At 42.8% G+C, this 13,627-nt stretch overlaps 2 protein-coding genes across 5 annotated transcripts; one reads left to right on the top strand and one right to left on the bottom strand.

The window, feature by feature from the left end:
* Nucleotides 1-887: 887 nt before the first annotated feature.
* Nucleotides 888-5,826, bottom strand: LOC114800509 (heterogeneous nuclear ribonucleoprotein A1-like). Of its 4 annotated transcripts, XR_003751399.1 has the most exons (12): nucleotides 5,735-5,826; nucleotides 4,950-5,066; nucleotides 4,729-4,875; nucleotides 4,285-4,495; nucleotides 4,093-4,185; nucleotides 3,935-4,006; nucleotides 3,798-3,863; nucleotides 3,557-3,709; nucleotides 3,153-3,302; nucleotides 2,909-2,977; nucleotides 1,079-1,148; nucleotides 888-988 (listed from the first exon to the last, which is right to left on the bottom strand). XR_003751399.1 is itself a non-coding variant. In XM_028997966.1 (11 exons), the coding sequence occupies exons 1-10, from the start codon at nucleotides 5,747-5,749 to the stop codon at nucleotides 2,916-2,918; spliced, it is 1,086 nt and encodes a 361-aa protein (XP_028853799.1). In that variant the 5' UTR covers nucleotides 5,750-5,826; the 3' UTR covers nucleotides 890-1,148; nucleotides 2,909-2,915. The 4 variants fall into 4 exon arrangements, 2 of the variants coding, with proteins under 2 accessions (XP_028853799.1, XP_028853798.1); XR_003751398.1 differs by having other exon boundaries at nucleotides 890-988; nucleotides 1,079-2,977; XM_028997966.1 differs by having other exon boundaries at nucleotides 890-1,148.
* A 238-nt stretch (nucleotides 5,827-6,064) lies between these two features.
* copz1 (COPI coat complex subunit zeta 1) lies at nucleotides 6,065-8,088 on the top strand. Its single transcript, XM_028998163.1, has 9 exons — nucleotides 6,065-6,135; nucleotides 6,433-6,501; nucleotides 6,579-6,660; nucleotides 6,768-6,859; nucleotides 6,953-7,008; nucleotides 7,091-7,168; nucleotides 7,256-7,307; nucleotides 7,388-7,426; nucleotides 7,535-8,088. Exons 1-9 carry the CDS (start codon nucleotides 6,118-6,120, stop codon nucleotides 7,580-7,582), a joined length of 534 nt encoding a protein of 177 aa, XP_028853996.1. The 5' UTR covers nucleotides 6,065-6,117; the 3' UTR covers nucleotides 7,583-8,088.
* The last annotated feature ends 5,539 nt before the right edge of the window (nucleotides 8,089-13,627 follow it).

Raw genomic sequence — 13,627 nt, 5'->3', positions numbered from 1 at the left:
TGACTGGCCCAAACCCATTATAAGTACTCTGTATGCTCATCTAAATTAAGGCAATTTGCAGCAAGAGCCTTTAAATCACAAGAACCCAAATAATCGTACATACTCAATGTTCTATTTCAACTAATATGTACAACCACAGTCCAGATTGTTTGATATACTTTTATTAGCTATATTAACTGAATACTAGTCTGCTGATTAGATCATGTCCTTGATTTGGAGTAATCAGGCTGCAACTAATGTGGGACCTAGTGTGCCCAGTTCTGTTCCAGTCTGGGTCTTTCCATTCAAGTTCTGATGTATTGTCTTTCCACTGACATATCTGTTCTCCCTTGTTAGTATGTCTTTCCAAGAATGTCCATGTAGCAGGCCAAAAAGCAACACAAACCACATGGAAAAACCTCCCAGGCTTTACGGAAGCGAGCATTCAATGAGGTGAAAAAAAAAGAAAGCCTGACTAAAGTTATGGCCCATGTAGCACGGAGTTAATTCCTCACCCAACAGGAGACACACAAAGTCAGAGTAAAGCCAACTTCATCATCGATTTGTGAAAGTTGTAGTGTAGTACATGCCTAGTGATGGTGTAATAAGACTTATTTAGGATAAAGCTCATGCAGTTTCCATGGTTGCATCTCTTTTAGAAAATTCTAACAAAACATTTGCATATAATTAAATGCAAAGATTACACAAAGCCTATGCAACCAAACCATGACCAAGTTTTTTTTTTTTTTTTTTACATTTAAGTGCAAAAACATTGAGTTTCATTTTAAATGATAACCCTGCAGCTCATGTGCTGGTGTACTCAAGCATCTCTGCACTTATCCTGCCACCTTGTGGTGAAGAAAGAAATGAGCATTTAACACAAACAATTTAAAGAACTTTGAAAAAACTGTTTAAAAAAAATTAATTTATTGATGCAATATAAAAGTTTTTTTCCATTAAAAAAAACAATAATATAAAAAATGTCCAGCTGCTCCAAGATAAAAATGCCCTGAAAAAAACAAACATAAAAATTTGATTTTTAGAAGCATTACATCCCAGAAACGCACTTAGTTATCTTCGAGAACAAATTCATACAGACCTGAGGCATCCAAAACAAGGTTAACTTCCTCACATCTTGTAGGTGGGTCATCACAATCCTATTCAGAATCCTACAAAATCAAAATGGGGAGATTTAACAACTGTGCACTCAACCTGCTGAACAAATGTCACAAATTACTACTGATAGTACATTCATAAACCCTCACATGCACTAACAGCACTACAATCACACACCACATTCAGCCGCTTATAACATTAAAGTAGCATTTAGTAGCAGTCAAGGTTTGTCTCAGCTAACCAGACAATTACGTAAGAAATATCCCGAGGCAAAATCAAGACTGCTACACAATATAATATATAGAATGAGGGGATTTAAAAATTCTCTTCTTACCGACCAGTCTGGCATATTAAATACCTTGACACCAGCTAGTCTTTCAAGACCAACCATCTGTACTCATTACGACTTGCTGTCCCCTGCTTCTCTGGCTCCAAGCGACGATCCAAGCTATTTCCCTCTCTCAGCTGGTGTCTCCCAAAAGCTAGCCTTTCAGCTGGCTCCTTCCATTGGCTTGCCCTTCTGCTAGATCCTCCCATTGGCTAGTCCTTCCAGCTGGAGTCTTTCATTGGCTAGTCTTGCTGTCCTTTGGAAGTTTGTGTCTGACTGGTGTCTCAAAGGTAACTTAACATCTGAGAGGCTGTCCTGTACACTTTACATTTGCTTTTCTTAAAAACTGCATCTCAGTTATATTGAAAATACAACAGAGCTGGAGAAGTTGAGAACATGCAGCCCATGAAATTGGTAACGGAAATTTTAATGTACTTCAACATGCACACGATAACCAGGTCAACGTAGAAGGCCATTTTAAGATGCCACTTGTTTGGCAATTGGCAAACACAGAGGCAACACATTAACATTGTAAATTAACTACAAAAGACGCTTAGGAACACATTTAAATAATAATAAAAAAAACTGAAAAGCGGTTTATTTCATCTTGATTCGTGGTGCTTTACATTTAAAAACAGACCCTAGGGATGCAAAATTACCCTTTCCCACACACTCAAAAAGAAAAACCCTACTTAGACCTCAATGGAATGATTTACACTTCACAGACAAATAGGGCAAAACTACAAACTAGTATCTGGCAGGACAATTTTTTTTTTTTTTAAAGAAAATAATAATAATCCTTCCAATGTATTTACTCCCCCCCCACCCCACATGATTTTCCTCCCCTAAAGTACATGTTTCTTCACACAGCGGATGCATTAGCACCCACTGTGCCGCTTGGCTGTGCAGATCTAGGGTGTAAACCTGCTTCCTTCCACCTCTCATTGCTTTCCTCCTTTCCCTGTCACCTCTCTGGCTCTCCTCTCCTAAGTACTGTGGCCTGTTGGACAATATGGAACATACACACAGTTAAACTTTGCACCTCTGTCTCCCTCTTGCATTTTTTTTTCCACTTTTGACATTGGGGATCACAAAATGCTAATGCAGAAGCAAACCTTCAGTTCACACAAATTTTCACTGTATAGTTATTGATAGAGAGGGGAAAGGCAGATGAATGTGCAAAATCTACAGGCATATAGGGATAATTGGAGCAGAACCCAATCTCTGTTTCCGTCGTGAAAGTTGTAACTTGGTAGACGAGTGAAAGTTTGCTGCTGGATCCCCATACGAACAACTGATTTTATGAACTAAGTCAAGGAATCAAATGTAAGTGGTCTTGGATGGCCCTGACATCGGACACATGAGATACCATCACTAATGGAACATTTAATCTCAGCCTCAAAGAGTACATGGATGAACCATTCTAAACGACAGGAGATGATGAGGACCAAACAGTCCACTTGTGGAGTGTAAGGCCTTGCTTACCAATCATCTAGTATCGCCGCCCTCCTGAGCCTCCGCCATAGCCACCTCCAGAGCTTCCTCCATAACCCCCTAAAAAATGGGCATTGTGTTTTTACCTACAACTATGACCTTCACAGTAAGCCACCGTGTTGAAATCTCGCTCCACGTTAGACCAGAAAAAGGCAGCACAAAGGGATAGGGGACTTTGTGCAGACTACAAGGTGCTGTTCTTTGCCACAGTTTATTCTTATTTTGGCCAGCTTACCACCATATGGGCCACTGTTCCTGCCGCCGCCGCCGCCACCACCACCGCCGCCGCCGCCACCGTAGTGTCCTCCTTTCATTGGGCCATAGTTGGAGGAGGACTGGTTGTAGTTGCCAAAATCATTGTAATCTCCCCCACCGCCAAAGTTTCCTAGAAATGGGCAAGGAGACAACTGAAATCTTTCACTCTCACAGCTCTATTGCATTGTTTACATTTATCACCCGGAGTGACTTATGTCCCTAGTTAGAGGGACAGCCCTCCTGGAGACACTTAGGGTTAAGTGTCAATCAGGGACACAACGGCAGTGAGTGGAGTTCGAACCTGTGTACTCTGGTTCAGAGGTGAGTCTGTTACCAACTAGGCTACTACCATCATGAACTAATTTAATGCGGACATTAACGTACCACCTCCGTAGTTTCCTCCACCGCCGCCGCCACCACTGTTGTAATTGTCATAACCACCTCCTCCATAGCCACCACCCTGGTTGCCATAACCACCGCCACCACCATATCCACGGTTTCCACCTCCGTAACCTGGGCCTCCACCCCCGTAACCACCTGTAGGAGACAAAGGTATCATGAAACAAAGGTTCAGAGGGGATGGAAATGCCCACAATCCCTTGCACCTTCAAAGTGGAACATTCACCTCCGTTTCCACCATAGCCATTGTAACCATCTCCACCATAGCCTCCCCTGCCACCTCCATATCCGCCTGAAAACAGCATTGACATTAATTTGGAACACTCTTCAAGCAGCCACAGCTCGACAGAAATGGAACCGTACCCCCATATCCACCTCCAGTTCTTCCAAAGTTTCCACCACCGCCGCCGCCACCTCCTCCTCCTCCTCGACCACCTAAAATTCAAAGACCATTGAGCAAAACTCTCATTAGTTTAACGACTGAACAATTTGTGACTAAACATATAATAATGGATTCTCACCCCTAGGATTCATTCCAACTCTGTTCATCTCCTCCCGAGACAAAGCTTTCCTCACTTCGCAGTTGTGTCCATTTACTGTATGATACTTCTGAACTGAAAACGAAATGAATATTTCATTTCCCCCAAAATTCCCTTCGTTTAAATACACAGAACATCTTTTGTTCAATAGCAACAAATTCAACATTTACTTACTGACAATCCTGTCCACTGCATCATGGTCATCAAAGGTAATGAAGGCAAACCCTCTCCTCTTGTCACTGTTCTTCTCGGTCATGATGTTGACAGCTTCAATCTTGCCAAACTGAGTGAAGTAGTCCCGCAAGTGGTGTTCCTCCGTGTCTTCTTTAATGCCACCAACAAAGATCTTTTTCACAGCGGTGTGTGCACCAGGCTTGCAAGAATCCTGCACATGACACAAAACACAGCGACGTGTCATTCATTCAGATCCCAACACACGCGCCTGTGAACCAGAAGACCCAGGTTCAAACCCCACTTACTACCATTGTGTCCCTGAGCAAGACTCTTAACCCTGAGTGTCTCCAGGGGGGGCTGTCCCTGTAACTACTGATTGTAAGTTGCTCTGGATAAGGGCGTCTGGTAAATGCTGTAAATAAGAGAACGGGGGAGAAGCCGCACCTCTCTGGACACGGCCCGCTTCGGCTCCACGGCCCGGCCGTCCACTTTGTGCGGACGTGCAGACATGGCAGCGTCCACCTCTTTCACAGAACTGTACGTAACAAACCCGAAACCTCTTGACCGCTTTGTTTCCGAGTCCCTCATGACCTGTGGACCACAAAAGGCATCTTTAGAGGACGGAAGGGGACGAGCGTGTTGAACCTTTCGCCTTCACTACTCACCACACAGTCTGTCAGGGTGCCCCATTGTTCAAAATGGGCCCGCAGACTCTCGTCCGTCGTCTCAAAACTCAGGCCGCCGATAAAAAGCTTGCGGAGCTGCTCAGGCTCGCGTGGCGTCTGGGGGATAAACACACATACATTTTTATTTATTTAAATGCAAAAAGAAACCCTGAGAAGACATACAAACCGCGACAGACAAGTGTCACTCCGTGGAGCCGAGCTACCACGCACACATGTATCTGTATATTGGGGTGGTAGTAGCCTAGTGGGTATCACACTCGCCTATGAACCAGAAGACCCAGGTTCAAACCCCACTTACTACCTGAGCAAGACACTTAACCCTGAGTGTCTCCAGGGGGGGACTGTCACTGTAACTACTAATTGTAAGTCGCTCTGGATAAGGGCGTCTGATAAATGCTGTAAATGTATCTGCACCACACGGCCGGCATGGTCGAATAGTCTCGGCCGCACCCCCGCTACAGCCTCTGCGGAGCCGAGCGGCGAAATGGCCGCCACGACTCGTATCGCGCTCGGGTGGGGGGGACCCATTAAACCTAGTTTTTTTCCTTTTTCGGGGCGCCCGCCGACTTGAGCGCAGCTGGAGAGCAGGAGGCGCTCCTGCCCAAAACGACGGCCAGATGCTACATGCTAGTTAAAACCGGCAATTAGCGTTGGTTTTAGTCGGAAAAGTGATCCTGCTGTTGCTTAAACGGGACATTTGAAGCCGGAGAATAAATACCGCGCGATGCAGAGCGTGAATAACGCAGGTAAATATCATTTTTCACCTCTTGTTTAGACATCGTAGAAAATTTTGCAGAAAGCCCGACGCCACAGAGCAAATTCGCCAAATCGATTTTTACGTCTAACCCTCCCCTATCGTGCGTAATGACGTCAAATGTCACGTGTGACTTATTTAGAGGCGCTTTCTTAAGCTTTCTTAAGGATTGAGAATGTCTTAAACGGCCAGATTCCAAAATTTCCAATCTGATCATATATATATAGATTTTTTAAATATGAATGCGTATTTATGAAGGCCTTTTATAAAAACGGGTTTTCGACCACACGCCTCCGGAGCGGTAGGGGGCAGTAAAGCCGGCGTGAAAGAGGCGGCATATCAGACGAGGAATATCAGGATGTGCCCAACGTCATCACCTGGCAGGCAGGCAAAATGGACTCGCTGGTTCTGGTAAAGCGGTCGATTCGTGTGCGGTTTTATGTCGCGGTTCGTGGTTAACGTTGCGCCTTTAAGTCGTCGGACGTGTGTTATGTCTTAGTGACAATCATGCGCGTTTTCCATCTGACTTAAAACTTGTAAAGGATCATGACGAGCCGCCTTTTCCGTTGTGTTGTAACCAATCGACATCTGCGGGGCAAAGGACGACGTATCACGTTATATTCTCAATTTTTCATGACAGTAGCTGTAAAATGGTGATTTAAAATGAATAAGGGCGAGTGTTGAAAACCCTTCTTTTTGTAAAAACAGGAACCCACTCTGTATACTGTGAAAGCGGTTCTCATTTTAGACAACGACGGTGAAAGGCTGTATGCAAAGGTATCCCGATTTCCATGCACAATCGTTATTTTGTAAATTTTTTATATCTAGTGATTAAAACAAAGCTATTTTTGTAGTATTATGATGACACATACCCGACAGTGAAAGAGCAGAAGGCGTTCGAGAAGAACATCTTCAATAAAACCCATCGCACTGATAGTAAGTATATTTATGTGTGTGTGTATTTCTGTTTCTTCTTTCTCTCCTGTGAACCTCAGACTAATACCATGTGTGTAAATGTTCGATTTATCCCTGTCTGTGTGTAGGCGAAATTGCACTTTTGGAGGGTCTCACGGTTGTCTACAAGAGCAACATAGACCTGTACTTCTATGTTATTGGAAGTTCACATGAAAATGAGGTATGACTCGCCAATGAATGAAGATACCTCGCAAATGAATTTGTGTTGTAATGCGCTGATTGTAACACTGATTGTAACATTTTATCCTATTAGTTGATGCTGATGTCTGTCCTGAACTGCCTCTTTGATTCTCTAAGTCAAATGTTGAGGTAACATTTATTTTGGGGTTCACAAAATCTTAAATTATATATGTATGTAATTTCATAAACTGTATCATGATTTTCCCTGTAGGAAGAATGTGGAACGGAGAGCCTTGCTGGAGAATATGGAAGGTCTTTTCCTTGCCGTGGATGAGATTGTTGATGGAGGGTGAGAAAGTGATGTCATTTCTTGGTAGAACTGGTGCGGCGTCGATGTTTGATTGTCGTCATCATTGTTGGCTTATTTTTCATATAGAGTCATCCTGGAGAGTGACCCCCAGCAGGTTGTTTACCGTGTAGCTTTGAGGGTAAGGGTCGTGACTTCTTGCCTTCTAATTTATTTTCATTGAATTAAAAAATATATATAAGCAAATCCGTTGTTCTTCAGGGTGATGATGTCCCACTGACCGAACAGACTGTGTCCCAGGTAAGATTTTATTTTATTTTTTTATTTTTCAGTTGTGCTGTCACTGTATTCATACCCATTGAATTGTATGTGGTTAAAATGTCTATATCGTGTCATTTGCTGATTCAGGTGCTGCAGTCTGCAAAAGAACAGATCAAGTGGTCTTTGCTCCGGTAGACGAAGAATAAGGAACATTTCCATTTCCCAGCCTGGTTCACAAAGGTCTGATTGTACTCCCAGTCAGACATCTCGCCTCATCCTCTCAGATCCTTTTTATTCATTCCCAGAGTATGTGACCAAGAATGGATTAAGTGATTTGTTAAAGTGATTGGAAATTGTTTTGTTTGACCATTAATGTTATAGTGACACATATAACTGCAGAAGTACTAAAATAAATGTGGCCAATAGTGCATAAATGCAGCTATGATTTGAAAATGGACGACTATTCATATACATTCAGACTGTTCCATTGCCAGCAAAGGAATTGTCTAAATGTCATACCCTAATTCCATTATGAAATAACCTGGAATTCACAGATGTACTGCCTGTCTTTGTATAAAATGTAAGACTCTTTATTGCAGTTTAATTGTCTTCTGTTTTCTCATTTGCATGAAACATGGGTAGCATACATGTATAGTTATGTGTATGATAACCTATAATCCACAGTAAAACTTTTTAAATCAGTGAAGAATTTTCTTATTACTACAGGGGTCCCATTGAGTGTATCAGGCTGGGTAACAGCACCATCTGCTGGTAGGGAGAGTCACTTTCAATCGGTGTCCCTTTTTAAATAGTTGTATGTGAGTGCATATATCCTGGTAAATTAATACACCCTTACTGTTCAGCAGCATAATATGAAATTCTGAGTAGTCTAATGTAATTTCCTGTCAGTTTCAGTATACGAAAAATACATTTTTGTCACCAGTAATTTGTACTATAAGGGAATAAATTGAAATATATTATTGAACTAGATGGTTTGGAAAGTGATGCATTAAGAATTTTCTGGTATTGCTATCTTTAGTGAGAAATGCCTGTGAGTGAGTCACAATTCCTATTGATTGAACCAGTTACAGGTTTATGCATTATAAATGTACAGGCTTCCTTTGGTTTGACCATGCATGTTTTGGTAGCATGTAGAGACCTGTCTTTTGTGAGTTGAAGGGGGTCTGTTTCTGCATATCTCTTTGCACATGACTCTTGGAAACAAAAAGACTGAAAAACGGGGTAAGAATGCAAAAAAAAAAAAAAAAACAGGTATGTTATTTGCTTAGATCCTTCTCTTTTTCATTTAGCCTCTTTCATCCCCACCCCCTTCACCAGTTCCCCAGCAGCAATGCAGCACCCATTAACAGACACCCTCCTCCAACCCCTGTGACAGATTTACGGCTGCCGCCATGCCATTGGCTGCCAGCCTGACAGTGGTGATTTAATGTTCCACCCTGATTGGTTGGAACCTGACAGGGGAATTTATGGGTGCACTGTGATTCGCCGCTGGTCCTCTCTGAGGTGAGTTATGGTCCTGGTGCTGATAGGACACAGAAGCAGTGTCGGGTTACAGTCATAAAACCACTGTCCCGTGAGGGAGGGGGATGGGTCTGGGTGTCAGATAGAGAGCAGTGAAGAAGAGATGCAGGAAATGGGCAAAGAAGAGGAAAGTACAGGGGAGAAGTCTAGAGACTGAGACTGGCTGATGAGAACACATGCCAGAGAGATATGGGAGATAATTTGGGACCGCAGGAGAGGGGCATGGAAGAGAGGAAAAGTGAGGTCAAGGGGGGAGAGAGTAAAAAAGGATGAAATAGATGCCTGTGGGACAGAAAGACGCCAGAAGAGGGAAATATGGACGTGGGTGATTTAGTACTGCAGTATTTCTCAGGCACATACATGCACTCCTATTTGATGCGTTTGTCGAGACTTTCCTTCTCCGGTTTCAGAAAACACGAATTATGCAGCCCATTATGCCATAATGGTGAATACTCTAAATGCCATGCATGCGCACTTCAGACTAAATCGCTTTCTTAAAATTTGTTGTGCAACCACAAATCCTCAGAATTCTACTGGCCAAGTAGAATGCGTGAGAATGTGAATGGACTCTTGTGTAGTATTGTGGATGTGGAACAGGGAGTAATATGTCAGGGATCAAGTTCTTAGCTGCACACAAAACACCTGGTCCCCGTACCTATAAGAGCTCAAACAAGAAATGAAACTTACAAAAGTACATCTTGCAAATTAAATCTAAATAATCCTTAATGCAGATGGATTCTTATCTTACAGTGTGCATGCTTGCAGACTTCAGGGTCAAACCACTGAACCAAAACCAAAACAGACATTTATAATGTGGAAGTGTAATAAGTCACATGCAGTCTATGCTACAGTAACTTGAGTAACAGACCTAATAAGCATTACATTGTTTAAGTAATTTGATCTCTACAGAGAGTTTCCATTGAAAATGGATAATATTCCGTAGGCCTCCTTTGTGTTGCCAAAACAGCTCTGACCTGTCAAGTCACAGACTCCACAAGACGTGTGGTCCGGTGGTATCTGGCACCAAGACGTCAGCAGCAGATCTTTTAAGTCCTGTAAGCTGAGAGGTGGTGCCTCCATGGATCGGGCTTGTTTTTCCAGCACGTCCTACAGACACTTAATTTGACTGAGATATGGGGGATTTGGAAGCTATGTCAACACCTTGAACTCTTTGTCCTGAGCAATTTCTGTAGTGCAGTGGGGGTTACTGTCCCGCTAAGAGAGGTCATCGCCGTCAGGGTCATCAGGGAATACCATTGCCTGGAAAGGGTGTACAAGGTCTGCAACAATCATTAGGGGGGCAGTAAGTGTCAGAGAAACATCCGCATGATTGCAGGACCTGCGCTGTCCAGCAGAACATTACATTGCCTGCTGACTTGCCTTCTACCCATAATGCACTCTGCTGTCATCTCCTCTAAAGTTAAAAAAAAAAAAAAAAAAAACCACATGCACTCAGCCATCCACAGAATTTCAAAGAAAACATCATTTGTCTGACCAGGCCACCATCCTCCACTGTTCCAAAATCATGTGCCTGGTGCAGGCGTTGCTGCTTGTTCAGCATTGTCACTCAAACTGGTTTGAGGATGCGCAGACACATGCACAGCAAGCTCTGTGATAAACAATGTGGTCTGACACCTGTCTGCCATAAGCAGTTTTAAAGTTCTTAGTAATTTCTACAGTACAGTACAGTTCAATAGCTCTTCTGTGGGAAGCTCTTCTAAGCTTCACTTCCATGTCCCCCATTGACCCTTGGGTGCAAGCGAGCCGGTCAATAGACCAATTCTGAAGGTTCTTATCATTGCATGCAACATTTGGCTTGCAACATTTGCTGGCTAATTTATCCCACCCCATTATAACACGATAATCAATGTCAAAAGGTTAAGCTGACAGTGGTTTTAATGTTGTAACTGCTTTCTCAGTTATATGTATTTTTATAGAGATCTAGCAGGATTTGTATTCCCACTGACTAAACACTGTTAGCTGGAAGCTTTGGTCTTGGTTTCTGAAGATGCCCTTCCTTCAAAAAATTCTTTTTTGTTCCCAATGCACCATTATGAAATCGAAATTCAAATGAGGTGTGGATAAAGCTGTAAGGGCACACTGCATGCTTTATGGCCACAATGGCGTATACCAGATTTTATGGCTCAGCACAAAATTAAATTCCCTCCCCCGTGGGGGTGTTAAGCTATGGCGTGAATTACCTATGGTGCCTGTGGGAGGACCCATTCTGTCCTGCTACAGCTTCACTTTCCGTCTCACTGCAACAGTACGTCTTTTTCTGTTTGACTCACCTCTCCATTGTCAGCCTTTTCTGAGCTAACATTCTCTTTCGACAGCACAGCGCTCAGTCAGCAGGGGATGAAAGCTAGGGCAAGATATATGTTCCTAACTTAACTACACCAATAGCCTACTGGAAACAGAGCTTTTCACCTAAAAACCTGACATAACGTGACCCCCTCTTAATAGTTTTGAGTGAGTGAGCTTTTTTTTCCAAGTTCTCATATGTTAAAGAAAACATTAAGGGCAAGAAGCAAAGAACTGTCCAACAGGCATATAGCCGTCATAAAAGCCCCTTCAATGGCCTCAATGATCTGTGAAAATGAGAAAAGCTGAACCTCAGTTCTGCCTGTCAAACTCACTAGCCCTCCGCAATCCTTCATTTCAGCTACATTCGCATTATGTACTCGGCGTTACACTGTCACCTGCAGCATGTAAAGTGTTTCATTACCATCATATATTTCACAGCCACTGGGCACAACAGCAAGCCCCATTTCTTCCACGCAGGCCAAGCTACTGGTGCATGCCGAGTCCAGTTTCTGTACCGCATTGCACTAAAACCACACACAACCCATGCAAAGATGAGTGGACACACCATGTACGATGGATCTCTTGCCATTCTTTCATTTCAGATAAACTGGAATGTATCGAGTCCTATTCTCAAAGTGCAACAGCGTCTCCAATGTCAGGTGAAGTATACCAGGATTTGCATAAATAAAGAACCACATGCTAGTTATATTTATATGGAGGAAGAGAAACAAACACTTCTTTTTGATTTTCATGTAATTGTGATTGTGCGACTGTTTCAGCACAAAATTGTCCAAAAATGCACCAAAACACATACACACACACCTGATTCAACTGTCTGATATTAAGTATTTAAGTGTTGCCTCAACATTGTTAAATGAGAATTAAGTTCCTTTTTCTTAAAATTTCAAACACATCCAAAGGGTTTTACATAACCCCTTGACCATATCCCACGTACTGTTAACTTTAGCCGCATAGCCCCTGTGGATTGGTCCCAGCCCTGTTAAAGTCCGTTCTTGCCAGCTAATCGGCAGGTAGAACCGTGAAAAGATAAAGCCATCAAGGGTATCAAGTTCTCAGTTATTTATTTCTCTACTTGGTTACAGCTGCAGCAGACAGTGGAGGTGAATTGTTTTCCAGGCTTTCAGGGTAGATTATAATGGGTTATAAATACGAAAATGAATTTTTGGTCTGCTATTTGCTATTTCATAGCGCAGAAAAGGCTTGTGGAAATGGATGTGAGCACACAAACACACACACACACAGACACTACCACCTAATGTCTGATTGCTTTCAAGGGTCAATTACTCTGTCGTCACCCGCTGTCAATCTGAGTCCCATTTTGTCCAGTCAGTTAGTCCATTACAATCAAAAGAAGATGCAGCAGATTGAGTCGAATATTTACAGCTCCAGTCGATGTTGCAATGGCATGTATACATTAACCTTCACCATGTTACATCACGTTTACGAACACGTATAGACTACCATTCTCGCCATCTGTAATGCTTCCATCATGCATCGTTCTACATTTCCTTCTACATCACAGGCTGGAATTTATTTTAGAACACGGCCACCCTCATTCCTTCCTCCCACCCCCCCCTTCACATTACCAGACCATTCTGAAGCACCAGAGGTCATCCATAATTTATGAGTTACGGTTTCGACCGTTTTTACTACAGACTTTAATCTTTACTGTACGCCTTTTAATTTATATCTTTTCATTACACTTGGCCACCAGCGCTGAATGACCAATACATCCTTTGTGTGGGGAGTGTTAGCATTCTAGCCTAGTTAATGGTAAACTGTAAACAACTGCGTGGGCGCCTGGTGCGTGGGGCTTTACACCTATGGCATCAACTTGCAAATCTTCTCAACCTGTGAGTAATGCTTTGTGAGTCATCCATGTGAATTTTGCCCTTTTATTCTGTCTGACTAAGGAGGTGTTATTTGACTGTGTCTCACTGCAATTGTATTTCACCGTATTTGTATTATGCTGGAAATGCGAATAACAGACCATAAAACATATGTACAGCTCTGTTTACTCTTTCAACTGGGTAAAGAGATTAACACAGATCAGCCACACACGCCCAGTATCCACTGGTCCTGTGGTTTCAAGACATTATCAGCAGATCTTAGAATTCATTCCAGAGCTCTTCTAGAGGCCAAAACTCCACCTTTGTCATCCTCTCTTTAAACAATACACATGTGAAAAGCTGTAGGCCATCTTCTTCCATTGCTCCATGGTACAGTGCCACGGTGTTTATGGCTGCGGTCACAAGGGTTCTGCATATGTGTTCTGGCACCTTCCTGGCATCATTCAGTCCAAAGCTCTTCAGGTTTTACATTCAGGTGGATTTAATCTTTCTAAAACAGTATAAAGAAGGTGATGGCTAG

The sequence above is a fragment of the Denticeps clupeoides genome, chromosome 12 (assembly GCF_900700375.1).
Source record: "Denticeps clupeoides chromosome 12, fDenClu1.1, whole genome shotgun sequence".
In the NCBI taxonomy this organism is placed as follows: domain Eukaryota; kingdom Metazoa; phylum Chordata; class Actinopteri; order Clupeiformes; family Denticipitidae; genus Denticeps; species Denticeps clupeoides.
The sequence above is the reverse complement of the archived record's forward strand: the minus strand, read 5'-3'. Positions and strand labels throughout refer to the sequence as shown.